The sequence below is a fragment of the Procambarus clarkii genome, chromosome 49 (assembly GCF_040958095.1).
Source record: "Procambarus clarkii isolate CNS0578487 chromosome 49, FALCON_Pclarkii_2.0, whole genome shotgun sequence".
Lineage (NCBI taxonomy): Eukaryota > Metazoa > Arthropoda > Malacostraca > Decapoda > Cambaridae > Procambarus > Procambarus clarkii.
The window spans coordinates 16,561,821-16,577,852 of NC_091198.1; the positions used below are offsets into that span (position 1 = coordinate 16,561,821).

The 16,032-nt window shown below is 37.9% G+C and overlaps 1 protein-coding gene across 6 annotated transcripts; it reads left to right on the plus strand.

Annotated features, from left to right (window-relative positions):
* The first annotated feature begins 143 nt into the window (after positions 1 to 143).
* LOC123763207 (extracellular tyrosine-protein kinase PKDCC) lies at positions 144 to 14,336 on the plus strand. Of its 6 annotated transcripts, none has more exons than XM_045750246.2 (9): positions 144 to 502; positions 2,787 to 2,886; positions 4,325 to 4,490; positions 5,588 to 5,770; positions 7,191 to 7,404; positions 8,774 to 9,025; positions 10,597 to 10,767; positions 13,271 to 13,430; positions 13,981 to 14,336. In XM_045750246.2, exons 1-8 carry the CDS (start codon positions 364 to 366, stop codon positions 13,357 to 13,359), a joined length of 1,314 nt encoding a protein of 437 aa, XP_045606202.2. In that variant the 5' UTR covers positions 144 to 363; the 3' UTR covers positions 13,360 to 13,430; positions 13,981 to 14,336. The 6 variants fall into 6 exon arrangements, with proteins under 6 accessions (XP_045606202.2, XP_045606203.2, XP_045606205.2 ...); XM_045750247.2 differs by having other exon boundaries at positions 154 to 502; positions 4,325 to 4,505; positions 5,633 to 5,770; XM_045750249.2 differs by having other exon boundaries at positions 154 to 502; positions 5,633 to 5,770.
* Positions 14,337 to 16,032: the final 1,696 nt, after the last annotated feature.

A 16,032-nucleotide genomic window follows, 5' to 3' on the forward strand; every position in this document is an offset into this window, starting at 1 on the left:
GACCGCTACTTTTAGACCGTCAGCTCGCTACTTTTAGACCGCTACTTTTAGACCTGTCAGCTCGCTACTTTTAGACCGCTACTTTTAGACCGTCAGCTCGCTACTTTTAGATCGTCAGCTCGCTACTTTTAGCAATTTGGATCTGGCAACCCTGTATTGTTGTTGATTGCGGGGCGACCGAGGGATGGGATGCTCCCCAAGATGAACCTTTTTCATCTTGACTGAAGATGACTGCACGATGAGTCGTGCAGTCATCGGGAGGGCAAACCCTTCATGCTAACTGCACCTACTGTCAAGAAGAAGAAGAACCTTAAAGTTGCAGTGGCAGAGATTGTTGAGTTTGGTTAATGTAGAAAGAGGAGGATGGCGAGAGTGTCCCGTCTCGGTGTATATGTGACAGCATACCTGTGCTTGTGTCTGCTTGCTAATGTAGCCCTGGTGGTGATATTCATTGCCGGGAAGCACTGGACATCCTTCACACCAGCGGCCTTGTCAGCTGATGGTCAGTGCTGCTTCTTGTCTTAGCCTAAGCTACTCTAGCCCTTTGACATGTATTTCTTTCTTGTCTCAATAAACATACTTGAACGGGCAGCGATTCTCATTTTATTTTATACAGTAGTTCCATACGCTGTACCATAACAAGAACGTAAAAATTGGATGAAAATGATTTAATCAGTTATCGTCCACTTGACAAAGTAAAAGAATTTGAGATTATGGGCTAGTGGCCCATTATTTTGCCATGATCGTTTTGTTGACATTGGACATTACCTATCTATTAGTACTTACCTATTATTGTGTACAAGGAAGTGAGATCTAGCTCTTTATCTAGCTATAAAATTCAATTTTATACTTTAAACTCAATTAGTATTAAGTTTTAGTCTTTAATGTTTTTCCTGCCCTGAAACACTTTGCGTAATAGTGGCTTTAGGCATTGTATGTACTAGCTCTATCTATAAATCTATCAATTTTTGTAAAATCTCTTGTATGTATGTACCTTACCTGAATAAATATTTATTTATTTATGCCCATAAAGAGCTACCTGTTGTGTTACACCCTAACTACTCTAACTTTCAAGTTCTTCTTGAATCGGGCCTTAAAGTTGTGGATGGAGATGACTTTCACAACTTCCTCTTTTAGAGCATAACACATGTTAACTACCCCATACAGGGTACGAGTTTGGTACTGCCTTACATCCCTTCAGCTCGTTTATGCTTCCAAACTTCTGATGGATATGAATGACTAATGTTGCTATCATAATCCCTTAATCAGTACCAACCGACCAGTTAATAATGTTGATTATATTGATAACACGGTGGTACTCCTGAGCTAAGTGTTTAAATCAATGCTGTTATTTTGATATCCAAACTCCAAAATATTATTTTTAGTTGTAAGGAAGGAAAAATTGAACCACCCTTTGCCACTAAACTTACCCCAACCTATCTGAATGTAACCTAACAGTACACAAAGTCCCCAAAATATAAGGAACAGATGTATACCTGAAGGTCACCATCTTGTGGTTGGAGGATTGTTAGTTCTGATAAATTCCTTTATATTTTACCTAAATAAACATTTGAATTTGAATTTTGAATTAGAATTCTTAGTCGTAAAGGCTTGGCACTTATTCCTGATAGTTCCCATTCCACACATTCTCTTGTGCTATTTACATGTACAAAACCTTGTTCCTAAATGCAAATCCTGATTTCAAACTCTTCCTTGACAGATGTAATAAAACCCATAATCACCACACCAGAAATAAATATATCTTTTTGATATTCCCAGTCAAACTATATCTATCCAAACACTATGCAAATAAAGGGACCTAGTCTATGGAACTCACTCCCTAACAACTTAAAAAGCTGTCCAACCTATCCCTTATTCAAAAGTAAAACCAAAAAGTACCTGATTTCATGCTCATAGTTTCCTACCTAGTGCTTCAAATTCACACTGTATCTTGTGTTATACACTTCCCCAATGTATGTGCCTAAGACATGCAATCTCACCACTGTAATCACTTCTATCAACTTGTATCATAGTTGTTATGTTGAATGCAAATTTTGCTACAATATACCTATTAATAATCCTCAAATTATGCTACAATGTATCTGTTATATTCCTTAAATTTTACTACAATGTACCTGTTACAATCCTCAAATCTTACTACAATCTACCTATTAAGATTCTTCAAATTTTCTTACAACATACCTATTAAAATTCTTCAAATTTAATACAACTTACCTATTAATATTCTTCAACTTTTGCTACAAATTACCTACATAAAATTATCTGTTAGCTTAAGTATCTGCCCAAAATGCTGTGTGTTAGAGGCTTTACAAGAATGTAAAACATCAATGCTATAAACTCTCATAAACCCAATGTACATTCTTGTATATAAATAAATAAATAAATAAATAAATAAATAAATAGCAATTGGCATAATGCTCTCTAAGAGCATGATACTCTGCAGGATGACATGGCATCCATAAAGTTATTGTATTTCATTTCAATAACATGAGACATCTTCACAAAGTGGCTGAGGTTGATTTTCTGTCTTAGTCAATATCCTTAATGTTTTAATGAGATCTTCCCTGTCATGTGCTTTCAGTCTATCCAGTTTACTCAAGATGATTTAAATGGTAGGATACTTTTGGCTAACCTAATCTGCACTGAATTTAGCCTAGTGAAACCCTTCTGTAGAAAGGGTATTCATGCTTCAACACAGTTATTTTATGTTACATCTATATCAATTCTTCCATTATATTAATATATCGAGTTTTGTCTTATTCTAGAATGGGATCCTTCAAGGGGTTGGACTTTTAAGTGTGCTGACCTTCCTTTTATTACCAATCTGAGCATTATTGGTTCCGGATGGACAAAAGCTGTATATAGGTAAGTAATAATGGAGTCAGTTGGCAAGCTTGGAGATAGTTTGTGTTTTGTAGAAATAAATTTCTTCTTGTGTAAGACTTGTTCATCAATATGAATGCCTTAATGATGAATGGTAAATATGAAAATATTCTTTTTTTTTTTATAGAAGTGTTACAAAATATTAGAATATAACACTAAGCAATGTAGGCAAAAATAGGAAAAATATATATTTGGCTTCCTTTTTTTTCTAAAATACATTATAAAATACATTTAAATATATTTAAAATACATTACTTGGGAGGGGCTGTCCTAACATATACATCTTGAGGCAAATCATAAACCAAGTCCCCATAACAAGTGAGGTATGGAAATACACACACGTGAAGCAAACGCTGAACTTGGAAACTAACACACAAATTGAATGGTCCTCACAGGACAAAGTCCAAAGGACAGCCCACACTTACTTAGGAAAGAATGGGACTTGCTAAAGCTGGCAACTCAAGGAGATGCACACTCATTGAAGTCAGTGACAGAACTGAGGGTCTGATGATGTGGGAGCCAGGAAGACTCAATGGTGCTGCCTCCTCTTGGTGGCTAGCCATAACTAGGGGAATTCAATCTAACAACCAAGTGAATTGCTTGCAGTCATTTGCTGCTTTAGTTCCTTTCTCTCAGTGAACCTTGCTGTTGTCTATATGGCTTTGCTGACTTCCTGGATATTTCCATTGGTTAAGGTGATTGTAACAATTCCCTGCTCCCTCTGCCTCGGTGAAGGGGCCAGGTTCTGGCACTGGTCCCTGGTAGGCCATTCAGGATTACAGTATTAAGGCTGATGTGAATCATATGAATGGAGTGACCTCAGTGAATTAGCCTCAGGAAATCACCAAGGCCCAACTAGAAAGGCGCTTTATTACATTCAACACTTGTTTTTTGACATTCTGTTCTCCCCCCCCCCAAGTTTTGTTTTTGCTTTGTTCCTTTCCTTAGTGTCTGTCCCTCCTCTTTTACCCACTCATTTTTCAATTACATAATGAAATCACAATAGCATGATATATGTATGAGAAAATCATCGCAGCAAGAACACGTCTAGGAATACCCAGGATGCTGGTTTGATCTCTGTCCTGCTCCAATGATTTTCCTATAGATATATCATATTACTGTAATTTCATTGTGTATTTGAAGGGAGTGTTAAGACGAGAATTCCATTACCTACACCAGAGTATACGCAGATTATTGGTAAAACTTGTATTGGCTACCAGCTCAGTGCCTCCAGACTCCTAGTGGGTCTGGGCTGATCCCAGGTTATATAATCTTTAGCATATCATGGGTTAAGGCGTGCATCTGGGGATACCCAGGATGCTGGTTCAATCCCAGACCTTCTCCAATGATTTTAACATGTTCTTATAGATTTTAACATGTTCATGTTTGGAGAGAATATCATTATTATATTTTTTTCCAGAGGCCAGTATGGTAAAACTTGGTTGGCAGTTAAGACCGTGCATACCTCTGGCCATGACATGACGGAGTGCCTGGAATCAGTGAGCGTCTGCTATCAGCACTGTGCAGCCAAGATCATAAAGGAAACTCGGCTGTTACAAGAGCTCTCTCATGCAAATGTTATCAAAGTAATGCTCATCGTGGTCAGTTGATATTTTTGTCTCTAATACAATAAAAGTTTAGGAAAACCTCCTCTCTGAGCAGAATTATTTGATTGCTACCTAAGTTAAGACCTGTGCCTATTGGCCATCAGGTAAATTCTAGTAAATAGTGCTAGGGAGGTACTGAGTAATATAGTACTGTGGTCAGGTTGTCTTGCTTCTCAACAAAGCAGCATGAGTTTATGGAATCAAGAAAATCTGATTGTTAAAACACACTAAAATGTTTAATGCACTTTTCTATCTATATTATGGGCTGGATTGGATATTCTCCAGTGTCTCTCTAGCACGAGTATTACCCAGCAGTTAGTTTGAAAAGCTCTTTGTAGTATCGGTGTGGAATGTCAACCTGCACTGGCTGCACCATATCCTAACCAGAAGTTAGTAGGGTCTTGCCTAAAGGAGATATTGAGTGTACTGCTCAGAAAATAATTTACATATTCTCAAAGCTTAATTTTTAAGTACAGTACTGTACAGTACTTGTTTTAAGATTCCACTACACCTTTTAAACTTCCTAATACCTGCAAATTTTCAATATACTGAGTGCTTCAATCATTTTGTTAGCTTAAAGATTTGCCAAAAAATCCTATGCATATTACTGTATTTGTGGCTTTAAAAGAATGTACATATTTTAATACTTTCTTCATAATAATTAAATTGATGATCTCTACTACTAATTTAATTGTACTGTATGTACTCACCAGAGTTGGTTCAAAAACATTGTGTAAATTATGAGAAGGCTTTAGTATAATGAGATGCTACATTTGGAGAGGGGGGGTTGAAATTAAGATTAATATCTCGCAGACATTTATTAGTAAATAAAGTAGAACAAATCCACAGGAGCGGTGATGAAGGTTCGAACCTATGACGTGCTTTAGTCCACTGTACCATGACTTGAACCATGTCGTGATGGGACTAGATTGTGTCTGGGAACATTTAGCTCACAGGTTCGAACCCTCGTCAAGGCTCCTGTGGATTTGTTCTTTGATATATCATATTAATGTGATTTCTCTGTGCATTAAATACAATATTATCATATTTAATAAATTGTTTTTACATTTGAACAGATTTCAAGCTGTAATTATAACAAAGTGCTGTACAATCCATATCAGGTATATGGAGGATGTATTCCAGATGTGGAATACTCTCCTGGTCCCCCCGTGGCTGGCATTGTGGCCATGGTTGCAGAATTAGGACGCCCAGTTAATGTTATTGAAATCCTCCAGATGAATTACGAAGAAAGACTGAAGGTAAGTCTAGCAACACCAGTGAAAGGTTGTTTTGATTGAATAATACTATTTTCAACTCTAATTATAGCAGGAAATACTGTATTTGAATTAGATTCACTGTACTGAAAGGCTCCAATGCCAGGCTTGAGGTTGAAGGTAGTTATCAGGGGAAAGTGCCAAGTCAAGCGCCTGACGGCTGGGTGGACAGTGCTTCGGATTCGTAGTCCTGAGGTTCTGGGTTTGATCCCCGGTGGAGGTGGAGACAAATGGGCAAAATGTTTCTTCACCCTGATACCCCCTGTTACCTAGCACTAAATAGGTACCTGGGAGTTAGACAGCTGCTACGGGCTACTTCCTAGGGGGGTGGGGGGGGGAGGAACAAAAAGGAGGCCTGGTCGAGGACCGGGCCGCGGGGACACTAAACCCCAAAATCATCTCAAGATAACCTCAAGAAGCCATCATGACTGTATAGCATTTGGAAGGGATCAGGATAAGGATTTGGGATGGAATGGGAGGAAGGACCCAATGTCAATGAATTTATAGAACAATATATACAAATGTGGATAAATTTTGTTACTCTTGTTTACCATACTGTTAACTTTTCCAACTCTTAGATGTAGACTGACATTTTTGCTACATCTGCTGTAGTGTTAGCCAGAGACATCATTACTAAGCGTATGGCAAACAGTTTTAAGCGTAGGAAACCATTCTGCATGAACAGGTTGAATTTGAAAAACTAATTATGTCATTCATTTGATCCTGCATCCATTTGTGAGACTGTTAGCTTTTCATTAACAATTAAAAGTACAATAGCATGAGTTGCCCTTTTATTTACATGCAGTAATGGAAGTAAACTTGTGTGTACCATTACCTCAAGATTTAAGGAAATGTCTTTAGGGGTTAAATCATACATAAAATGATATTCATCTAATCAAAGTGTAAACAATTGTGGTGTTTTATTTTAGACTTACCCATTGTATTCAGGGAGGAAGGGTTGTGGAATGACAAAATGGTGTCAGAAGTCTGGGGGTGCCAGTGGTGGGAGATTGTATTAGAGAAGTCTGGTGGTAGGGGATGGTGCCTATACTTTCTGATGTGTTTCTCCAAGTTTTGTTCAGTCTCTGATCCCAAGCGTCCCTTTATCTTGTAAAATAAACCAGATTTTGGTCCAGGCTTTCAGTAAGAGATGGATAGGTTTCGAACACCCGGTATGTTGAACTAAGGCCTGGTATGTTGAGCTAAGGCCTGGTGTATTGAGCTAAGGTCTGGTATATTGAGCTAAGGTCTGGTATATTGAGCTAAGGCCTGGTATATTGGGCTAAGGCCTGGCAGTATCAGAGCTCGGGAAGGTCCTAGGCACTCACCAGAGAAGGTTATTTCATTACATTCGACACTCAATTTTGAGTTAGGCCTGATTGACATATTGGCATTGAATTTCCAGTTAGCAAGTGATGTTGGAAGAATCTTGCACCACCTGGCACAGTCTCCTCTTGGAAGTCTACTAATGAATGATTTCCGACGAGAGCAGTTTGTTATCTCAGATGGATCACTCAAGTTATCCGACATAGATGATATAGTAGTTGGGGATCCCAAATGTACCAGCTATAAAGACTGTGCTATTAAAGATGGGATTAAAGAGAGCATCCTTGTCAACTGTAAGTACTGTACTGTATGATGAAATGCTTTATCTTTAGCTTTTATATTGTAAATCATTGACTTAACTAGACAACATCCATATACAGTATCTGACCTGTGCCACATTCTTGCTTCATTAAGCAAGGTCCTGTGTTTGTGTGGGCAGGACTATGCATAGCCAGGGCAGGTTGACATTTCACACTGATACAGTGGGTATTTTTTTAAATAGTCTTCGTCAGGTCATATGGGTCAAAGGAAATACTGTGTTGGAGAGGTCTCAAAACCCTTTCAAGTGTTTCTTGGTATCAGACTTCCAAGGCTCACTGATAACTATTTCCTTATGTTCTTTGAGCCGACAGACACCAATATTATGTATTTAAGTGGCTTCTGGTTGGCAGCGCCTGATTTGTCCTGATTTGGGGGTTTGTCACCATTTCTGCCTCGTTGCTGTGTCCAGTATTACCTGCATGCTGTCCAAAATACACTATTATTTCTCCAAAACCGATGTTTTTAAACCCTCAAACTGCGACGACTATCGTCAAAACTGACACTTTGCTAGTAATCAGTTATAAAATGTTAGAATTTTTTTGTGGGTCTGGTTTACCTCCATCCAAATAGAGCTATTAAATCCATATTAAAATCTTTGGTATACATATGAAGCAATAATAACAAAAATCATCAAATGAGGAAAATTGCAGTGACCCAGAACTATGACTACATGTTGAGGGTTAAAATGTTCATATAAATATTTCTCTTATAGGATTACAAAGCATAAAAATTACAAATTACAAAATTAGAAATAGTTACTGATACTATTTTTGAAAATAAAATTATAAATTATTTAATAAAGTGAAAATTGTGTTTGTTAGCTAATGTTTGTAAACATGGGCATAATCACATGTAAACAGGTAATTGTGCTTGGGTAATAACATATATTTTTACTTTCTAGTCCTTTTGATAAACAAACTCATGGAAAAAGCATATAAAATGTTAAAATAGTATATATTGACGGAAATTTATTTCCATCTCCTGACGATCATTGTTTATCATAAACATGCCATAAGAATGCAACATGTCACCAAAGAAAATCAGAACATTCATGATTGTTCACAGTAGTTCTTGGCTAGTAAAGTTCAAAGGATTATTATCGATAAATGCAGTTAAGGGTTAATAGATTACAAGAATGGTCCACAAAGTATTCTGATCGATGCTAAGCTTATCTCAGTTCTATAATTACCATACATGTCTTATTTTTACTACATGCATTTCTTTCATGATATGTTTGGACAAAATCACATGTGTGCATGCCCTACTCATTCTAAACTCTTGTGTGTTACTGACTTACCCAGTAATCTGATAACCCATTAAGTCCTATATATTACCACTCAGTGTCGTGTGTGACCGGGCTGTGTAAAGGCTTCAACAGTCGCCTTAATGCTGTTCATGCCAGCCAGCACTTTATGCGTCTGCTGATTCCATATGGAGGTCCAGCAGCCCTAGAAAGTACCTGCCTACGCATAGTGAATCAGCAATCAATCGGGTTGTTGGATTCTGAAGCGGTGCATCAAGAAATCCAGGCTTTAGTGAATAATTATTCATCTGGTGCCTATTTATCAGCTGCTGAGAAGGAAACGATCCACAGTAAGTAACTTTTTTGATAAAGAGTGAAATATTGTTACTTTTGCATATTGGAGAACATGTTCAAATATGATGAAGTCTCAAGCTTTTCCTGTATGTTATATGTCCAAGTTCTCAGTCACCATTCTTTAGTTTGGCTAGCTTTCTTATTTATCTTAACCTTATTCAGAGCAGTGACTTGTTTTGATTGTGACTCGATGGAACTTCAATTTTGGGTTCACCTCCTCATGTTCACCTTGCCTATCTGAGAGAACCAGATTTTGATCCAGGTTACTAATAGGCTGTGTAAGTCTCAAGGCTTCGTATATTTAGGAAGCTCTGTGGTTCTCAGCATCTAAGCTCCAGTGAGTTACTTAGAGGGCTACCATAGAAATAGAACATTGAGTTTAATGAAACACGCTCCTCTCAGAGTAGCACCTTGGTAGCTTCCCTTAGCTTATGCTACCAGGATGATTATGAATATTCCAGCCTACAGGTGACAGTCTTGGCCCACTGAAAACAAGGCTCTTTTCAACCCATCTTGCTCTCTCATTAGGGCATGGAGCTTTGGGGTATCAAAGATCAACCCACTACTGAGATGAACTGCCCACAAAAATATCAAAAGAGGCAGCAAAGCACACTATTTTTGTGAGTGATGATTGATAACACAGAATTGCCAAGCAAAACTAAAGAAGCAAGTTCCCCACAAACCCAATGACTGCCTACCGCCACTAGATTGTCCGATCAACTAAGGACTCGGGAGAAACCATCTCACTTCAGTGAGCCCATCATTTTGTACTGGAAGACTGGGAACAAAGAATGGGAATGGAGTGCTACCAAGTTGCTGCCCAGAAAGGGCATTCCATTACTCTTTACACTCTATTTCACACTAGCCTCCATAGCTTCCCCGAAGCTATGCAAGGGACACATGGTGCCTTGAAGAGGGATTAACTCAACATTATAAATATAAATATACAGTATAAGTAGATACCAGTAACAGCAGTAGCCATGTCCTAGAAGCAGAGGACATATGCAAATGTGTATGTTGGTGAGGCATCTGCCAGGCCTGAGAGATTGCCTGTAGCTCCAGATTATTACTGTGGCTTTGTACATGGATAAAAAAAATGCTGTCTAGACAGTATCTATACACAAGCATGATTTTGTTAAATTAATGTTGCTTTCAGTGAATTGATAGGAAAGAGCGTGATTGTAGTGACAGAGCATGATACAGGGATAAACAAAAAAAGTAAAAGATGATGATTTCCTCTTGTACCTCAAGAAATGCACTAAGAGACATGGAAAGCATGAAGCCTAGGAACACAACCTATTAGACAGAAAGGCAAGGCACCTCACTCCCTCTGCCTGAAATACAACTCAATTACTCCATAACTTACATTCTCAGTAAAGAAAAATGAAGAGCAATAGTTGACACTGTTTAAGTTTTCATTTGGAGGGCTTCATTGAAACTTGGTTCGTTTGTATAATAGTGAGTTGGTCTCTCGGTGGCAGCACAAATTACATTCTCCATGGCAGACAGAAGCCAAGGAACAGTCTCAAGAAAAAGTAATTAATTTCACAAATGCCTTTTTTTTCAGGTTACACTGTCTTGCATGGGTCCACTGTACATGACGCAGACTTCTCGTGTTCTAGAACACTTAGCAAAGGTTGTGTCCAGTCAGTGTCTTCACCCGCTGAAGGAGCCTGGTTATGCTCACAGTTTCCCGAGTGTGTAGCTTATGTTCTCATTGATGAGTGGACCTGGACAGGTAAGTCAGTTTCTTTGATGTTTGTACTCTTGTGTCATAAGTGCCACATACAGCATTAAAAGTATTTGAATTCTGACAGACTATTTGGCTGATCATTATCTTGCATATGACAATATTGCTAGTGATATTTTCTGATCTATTGTCTTCAGCTGCTCCTTAAGGTAAGGACATGCTGCATCAGAGACATGACTCATGAGTAGTAAGGCAGGACAACATTGAGGCACTGGGATAGGTATATTTGGGTAAATCTACATTTTTGTTTTGGGTCATATTTTCTATAAACCAAATATATTTCCAACTTGAATTACATCTGACCATGTGTTATTTTCATTAACGGTGATACTGTATGAAAATATTTTATTTATCTACTGTATATACATAATTATACGAGGATTTAGGATAGTTTTCAGAAAATGTATGTTTTTGTTTACTATAAAGTTAATATATTTCCAACTTGAATTATGCTCAATCATATTCTCTTTTCATTACCAATATTATTGTAGGAAAATATTTTATTGACTATATCTGTATTATATATGTAATCATATAAGTACAGTACAGTACTGTGGATGCTACCTTGTGTTGGTTCTGAGAATCAGTGTTCCCATGGCTCAGTCTCTCACCTGGCCTCTTGGTTGGTGGTCTGGTTGGCCAGATTCATGAAGCAGTTATGCAACTACAGTACTTACGAACGTGTACACCTTTCCTCAATCTTTGATGGCTTTGGTTACATTTATTAAACAGTTTACAAGCATGAAAATTTCTCAATTAACTGTTGTTATTGTTATAAACAGCCTCCTGGTGCTTTGGAGCTCATTACCTGTTTAATAATTGTAAACAAAGCCGCCAAAGATTGAGAAAAGATGTACAGGTTTGTAACTGATTCGTGAATCTGGTCCCTAGTTAGCTAGATTGTTGGATGTGGTTGCTCGCAGCCAGACTTATATAAATCACAGCCCAGCCAGACTTATATAAATCACAGCCGGAAGACCTTGGTGGGCTGTATGTTTTTTTTTGTTTTGTTTCTCTTGGCATTTTCTGGAAAATTATATAGCACTTCTGGAGTCTCTCCAGCTAAGTTTCAGTGCTGATCTCTCCAATGCTTTTGTTACATTCACAGGTCTTCCATGTTTACTCTGCTAAGTTTGTGTGCTCTTGCTATAGTTCCTGCTGTATGAGAGATTTTGCTCTGTCTAGTGTTCTTTGTTTTGTCAACATTTGACTGACTTCTTGAAACACATTATCTGATTGTTTGTCAACCCTTATATCTTTGTTCCATATAACAAGGCTTAAGTCCCATGGCTGCTTCATCAAATGGTTATACTTAGCCAGTCCATTTTTCCTTCTGGGCTCCTTATTTACATAAGTTTGCCAGCTATAAGACATTAGTTTTTATGATGTCTTGCTCATTAATCTGAGCAAGTCTTGTTCCTTTGATTTGATTCAATATAGTGATTGCCAAGATGTATTTACATTATGATTCTAGTCATCATTTATGTGATAACGTTCTTGGGTCATTCCAGTGGTGGTGGTGCTCATATTTCTTGGCTCCTCTCACTGCTAGGCAAGGGTTTTATCACAATGTTTCCTTTAGCAGTGTTCTGCATCACAGGTGAGTACCAACCTATTTGTAGTTACTTCTTTATTTCCTTTCTGGCTGTGTGGTGTCTTTTTGAAGCTTATCATAAGGAACATCTGAATGCAATAGCTCAGAAATAAAGCCTGAATAAATGCAAAGCACTATTTTAAGAGCATAGCTATTCAGTTTCTCCAAGTTCAACTTATTGTCTCATAAATGAAATTTATACACGAGAGAGAATGAGTTAGAAAAAATATGAGGTGATCAGCATTTGGTAACCCTGGGGTAAGCATCAGTGTCATCTGATATAGGTGACTAATTTTGCAACCCGTCCTCACACTAGACTGGTTAAAGCAGCAGCTGTCCTCCCCATACAGATTCATCCATTTTAACATGCTGTGTATTAAAAATTGATTGTTCTTATATATAAATTAATATCATTATACATTAAAATTCTATGTATAGTTAGGCATAGGTTAGGTTAGGTGTTTACGTTCTGTTGGCGATTATTTGTATTTGAAGTACATAGATGAAGTATTTGTAGAATTGTAGTTTGAACAGATGTCGTTATCAAAGCACTTGTTCCGGAAGTGTTCGGACGTCATCAGTTGAGAGTCGTGTGTAAACTGTTTCTCTTTCATAAACGGGGGGTTTGGCGGCTGGATTAACGAGTATTTGGCCTTTGTTTATGAGGATGGGCTAAATTTTGGCAAGGCAGGCAAATATACTGTTGTGAAGCCTGGCTTGGCTGTCATTTCTGATGACAAGTGAGGATTCAGTCAGTCTAAGGTGGATCTGTGCCAGTGTCTGATTGTCATTTAGCTTGACTGTTTCTGACACTGTTGAGTCTTACCTTACGGAGACTGAATGGCTATCATCAGAAAAATACTTTTCATTTTGAGTAAGTCTTATTTTGTTCCTCAGGCCGTCAAGTTGCTGTATTTAAAACCAGAGCAAGAGAGGTAAAGGGAAATGAACGCCACACGTTATATATACGTCGTGGGCAAGGATGAACACCTCCAGTTATCTACTATCCTGATGATATTTGCAGAATGTAAATCTCAGTTGCTACTATTACTATAGTGTAAGTTTTGCACTTGGAAAGCTTCACTTTGACGTCTCATGATGAAATGGGAGTGCAGTATGAATATCTAATATGGTAATGTGGCCCAACATCACTCATATTTTACTGTTCAAATTTTCTAGGTTTGCGTGACGGTAAACAAACATGTGGAGCGTCATCTTTCAATTATTTTATGTGTTGCAAACCCTTAAATTTTGTTTTGTATAAACATATAACACAAAAATGTGATTTCAGTATTAGGGATTCAGCATATGCTGCCATCACATCAATTGAAAAGATATGTTTAATATAATAAGGAGTTACCAATCCTGTATATACAACTTCTTTTAATTAGCAAGAACTGTTTTCAATCTACATTTTTTCACCCACTCACTCTAGCTTTGTTGATACATTTGCTCAGATTTAACAACTACATTTGTTTTACTGATATCAAAATTCTGAAGTTTTACAATGTCATCTTTTCTTCTGGATTATTATTAATGATACAGTATATTTCATGTCCAGTCAACAAAGTACTGTGTGTTGATTTCTCTCTTCTCCTGTGTTTCAGTACTTCAAAGTATACAGAGTGAGATGCATGGTATCTGACAATATTGGTACCAGCATGGATGGTTAGCAGGACATTTCTGACATGGTGTATGCCTCCTTTACTACTTGCTATTAGAAATTAAAGCAAAGAATATTCATAGAGGACCGGCACAGAGCTGCTATATCACTAATAAGTTTGTCATATATCTTAGACAACTGGTGCGGCCTCACAATAGCTACGTTTATGCATGTTCAATTGCAATCAGTAACACTATATCTGATTGAGCCAAGAGCTGTCAGTTAACTGATAATTCAAGATACCATATGCCAGTCTACTTGTAAACAAAATATGTATAAATATAGATACTTATTCTCTAAGTTAGTTTTCATGTTCCCTCAAGATGTTGAACTAGTTGTTGGAGGACTTTCATTGATGAGTTGGGTGTGATATGAGATGTTAAAGTGCCGGGTTTTCTTTATGAATGTGAGGCAGAATGTTCATTTACTGAACCTGAAGCAAGTGCTTCAATGTGAGGTCTCTTAGCATCCTTCTCCCAGCAGTATTTTTTTAAGTTTGGTTTGTTTAATGTTCATGAAGTCAATAAAGATGTTATACATGCTCACAATTTCACTCATATCAAACTCGGTTCCCTTCTACATAAGTTGAAATAATTTCTCATAGAGCACATAATTTAATCTGAGCTTGAAGCTGTTGAACTTTAAAGACGTCTGGATTAATATCCTCCAACTTGTTCAATATTTTAAAGGTCTCGATGAGATCAGCCCTGGCATGTCTGGTTTGCAGCATTGTGGAAAATTTCCACCCATATTATTGAATAACATGTCTCCATGTACTTACATGGTCTATGTAAGCACATGGACCAGGCATGGCTATTTGTAGAACAAGCCAAGCTCTCCCTAGACAGTCAGCATATTTTGACCATTTTGAGAACACCATCCCAGGGAGGCATCTGTAATGGTTCCACACCAGGATATGTAATATAATCTAATAGCTATAAGCATATCATGTTAATACTCCAAAATAAATACATATACTCAATAAATAATTGTTTAAACAGATACGTTTGGTTAATGATTGAATAAATCGACCTTTAAAACAGACAGGGTAACTATACCCTGCATGACTGGGTTTGGATCTAGTTGTCTCCACGCATGACTGGGTTAGGATCTAGTCGTCTCCATGCATGACTGGGTTAGAATCTAGCCATCTCCATGCTTTCTGCCCTTTAAGTGTCGGTAATTATTTTTCTGTCAGAGCTATAGTTTCTTGAAGCAGTATAATTTTAACAGTAGAGCCTGGTATACCTTGTGAATGTAACTGCAGTTACCTGCCAAATAAGTAACTAATGGTCGGAAGACTGACAAATGCTTTTTAATATATAAAAAATGCAAAACCTTGTGTGTGGCCGTAACAATGCACATCCTAACTCCCAAATCAACAACCTTGGAGCAGGTTGATGAAGAGATTAAAGAACCTGTCAGCATCCACCAATCTGAAAGTTGCATAGGTGAAAGCTGCATTAATGATAAAAAAGGCAGCCAGACCTTACGAATGGTCAAACAAACCTTTCACTTTAAGGAAAAGAAGGTATCTTGAGATGGTTGTCTCGAGATGATTTCAGGACTTAGCGTCCCTGCGGCTCGATCCTCGACCAGGCCTCCTTTTTAGTCACAGCTGTCAGGCCCCCAGGATAGTATACCCCCATGGTATAACTAAGATATAGTTATTCAGCTGTACAAATCTCTGATGCATCCCCCACTTAGATTATTGTATCTCAGCATAGAGACCTCATCTTCAGAAAGCCATATTTGCTTTCATACAGACATGTTCATTAAAAAAAATCAACAACGACAAAAATCATTCCAGGAACAGTTGAGAGGCCACAGGGTTATCTTGAGATGATTTCGGGGCTTTAGTGTCCCCGCGGCCCGGTCCTCGACCAGGCCTCCACCCCCAGGAAGCAGCCCGTGACAGCTGACTAATACCCAGGTACCTATTTTACTGCTAGGTAACAGGGGCATAGGGTGAAAGAAACTCTGCCCATTGTTTCTC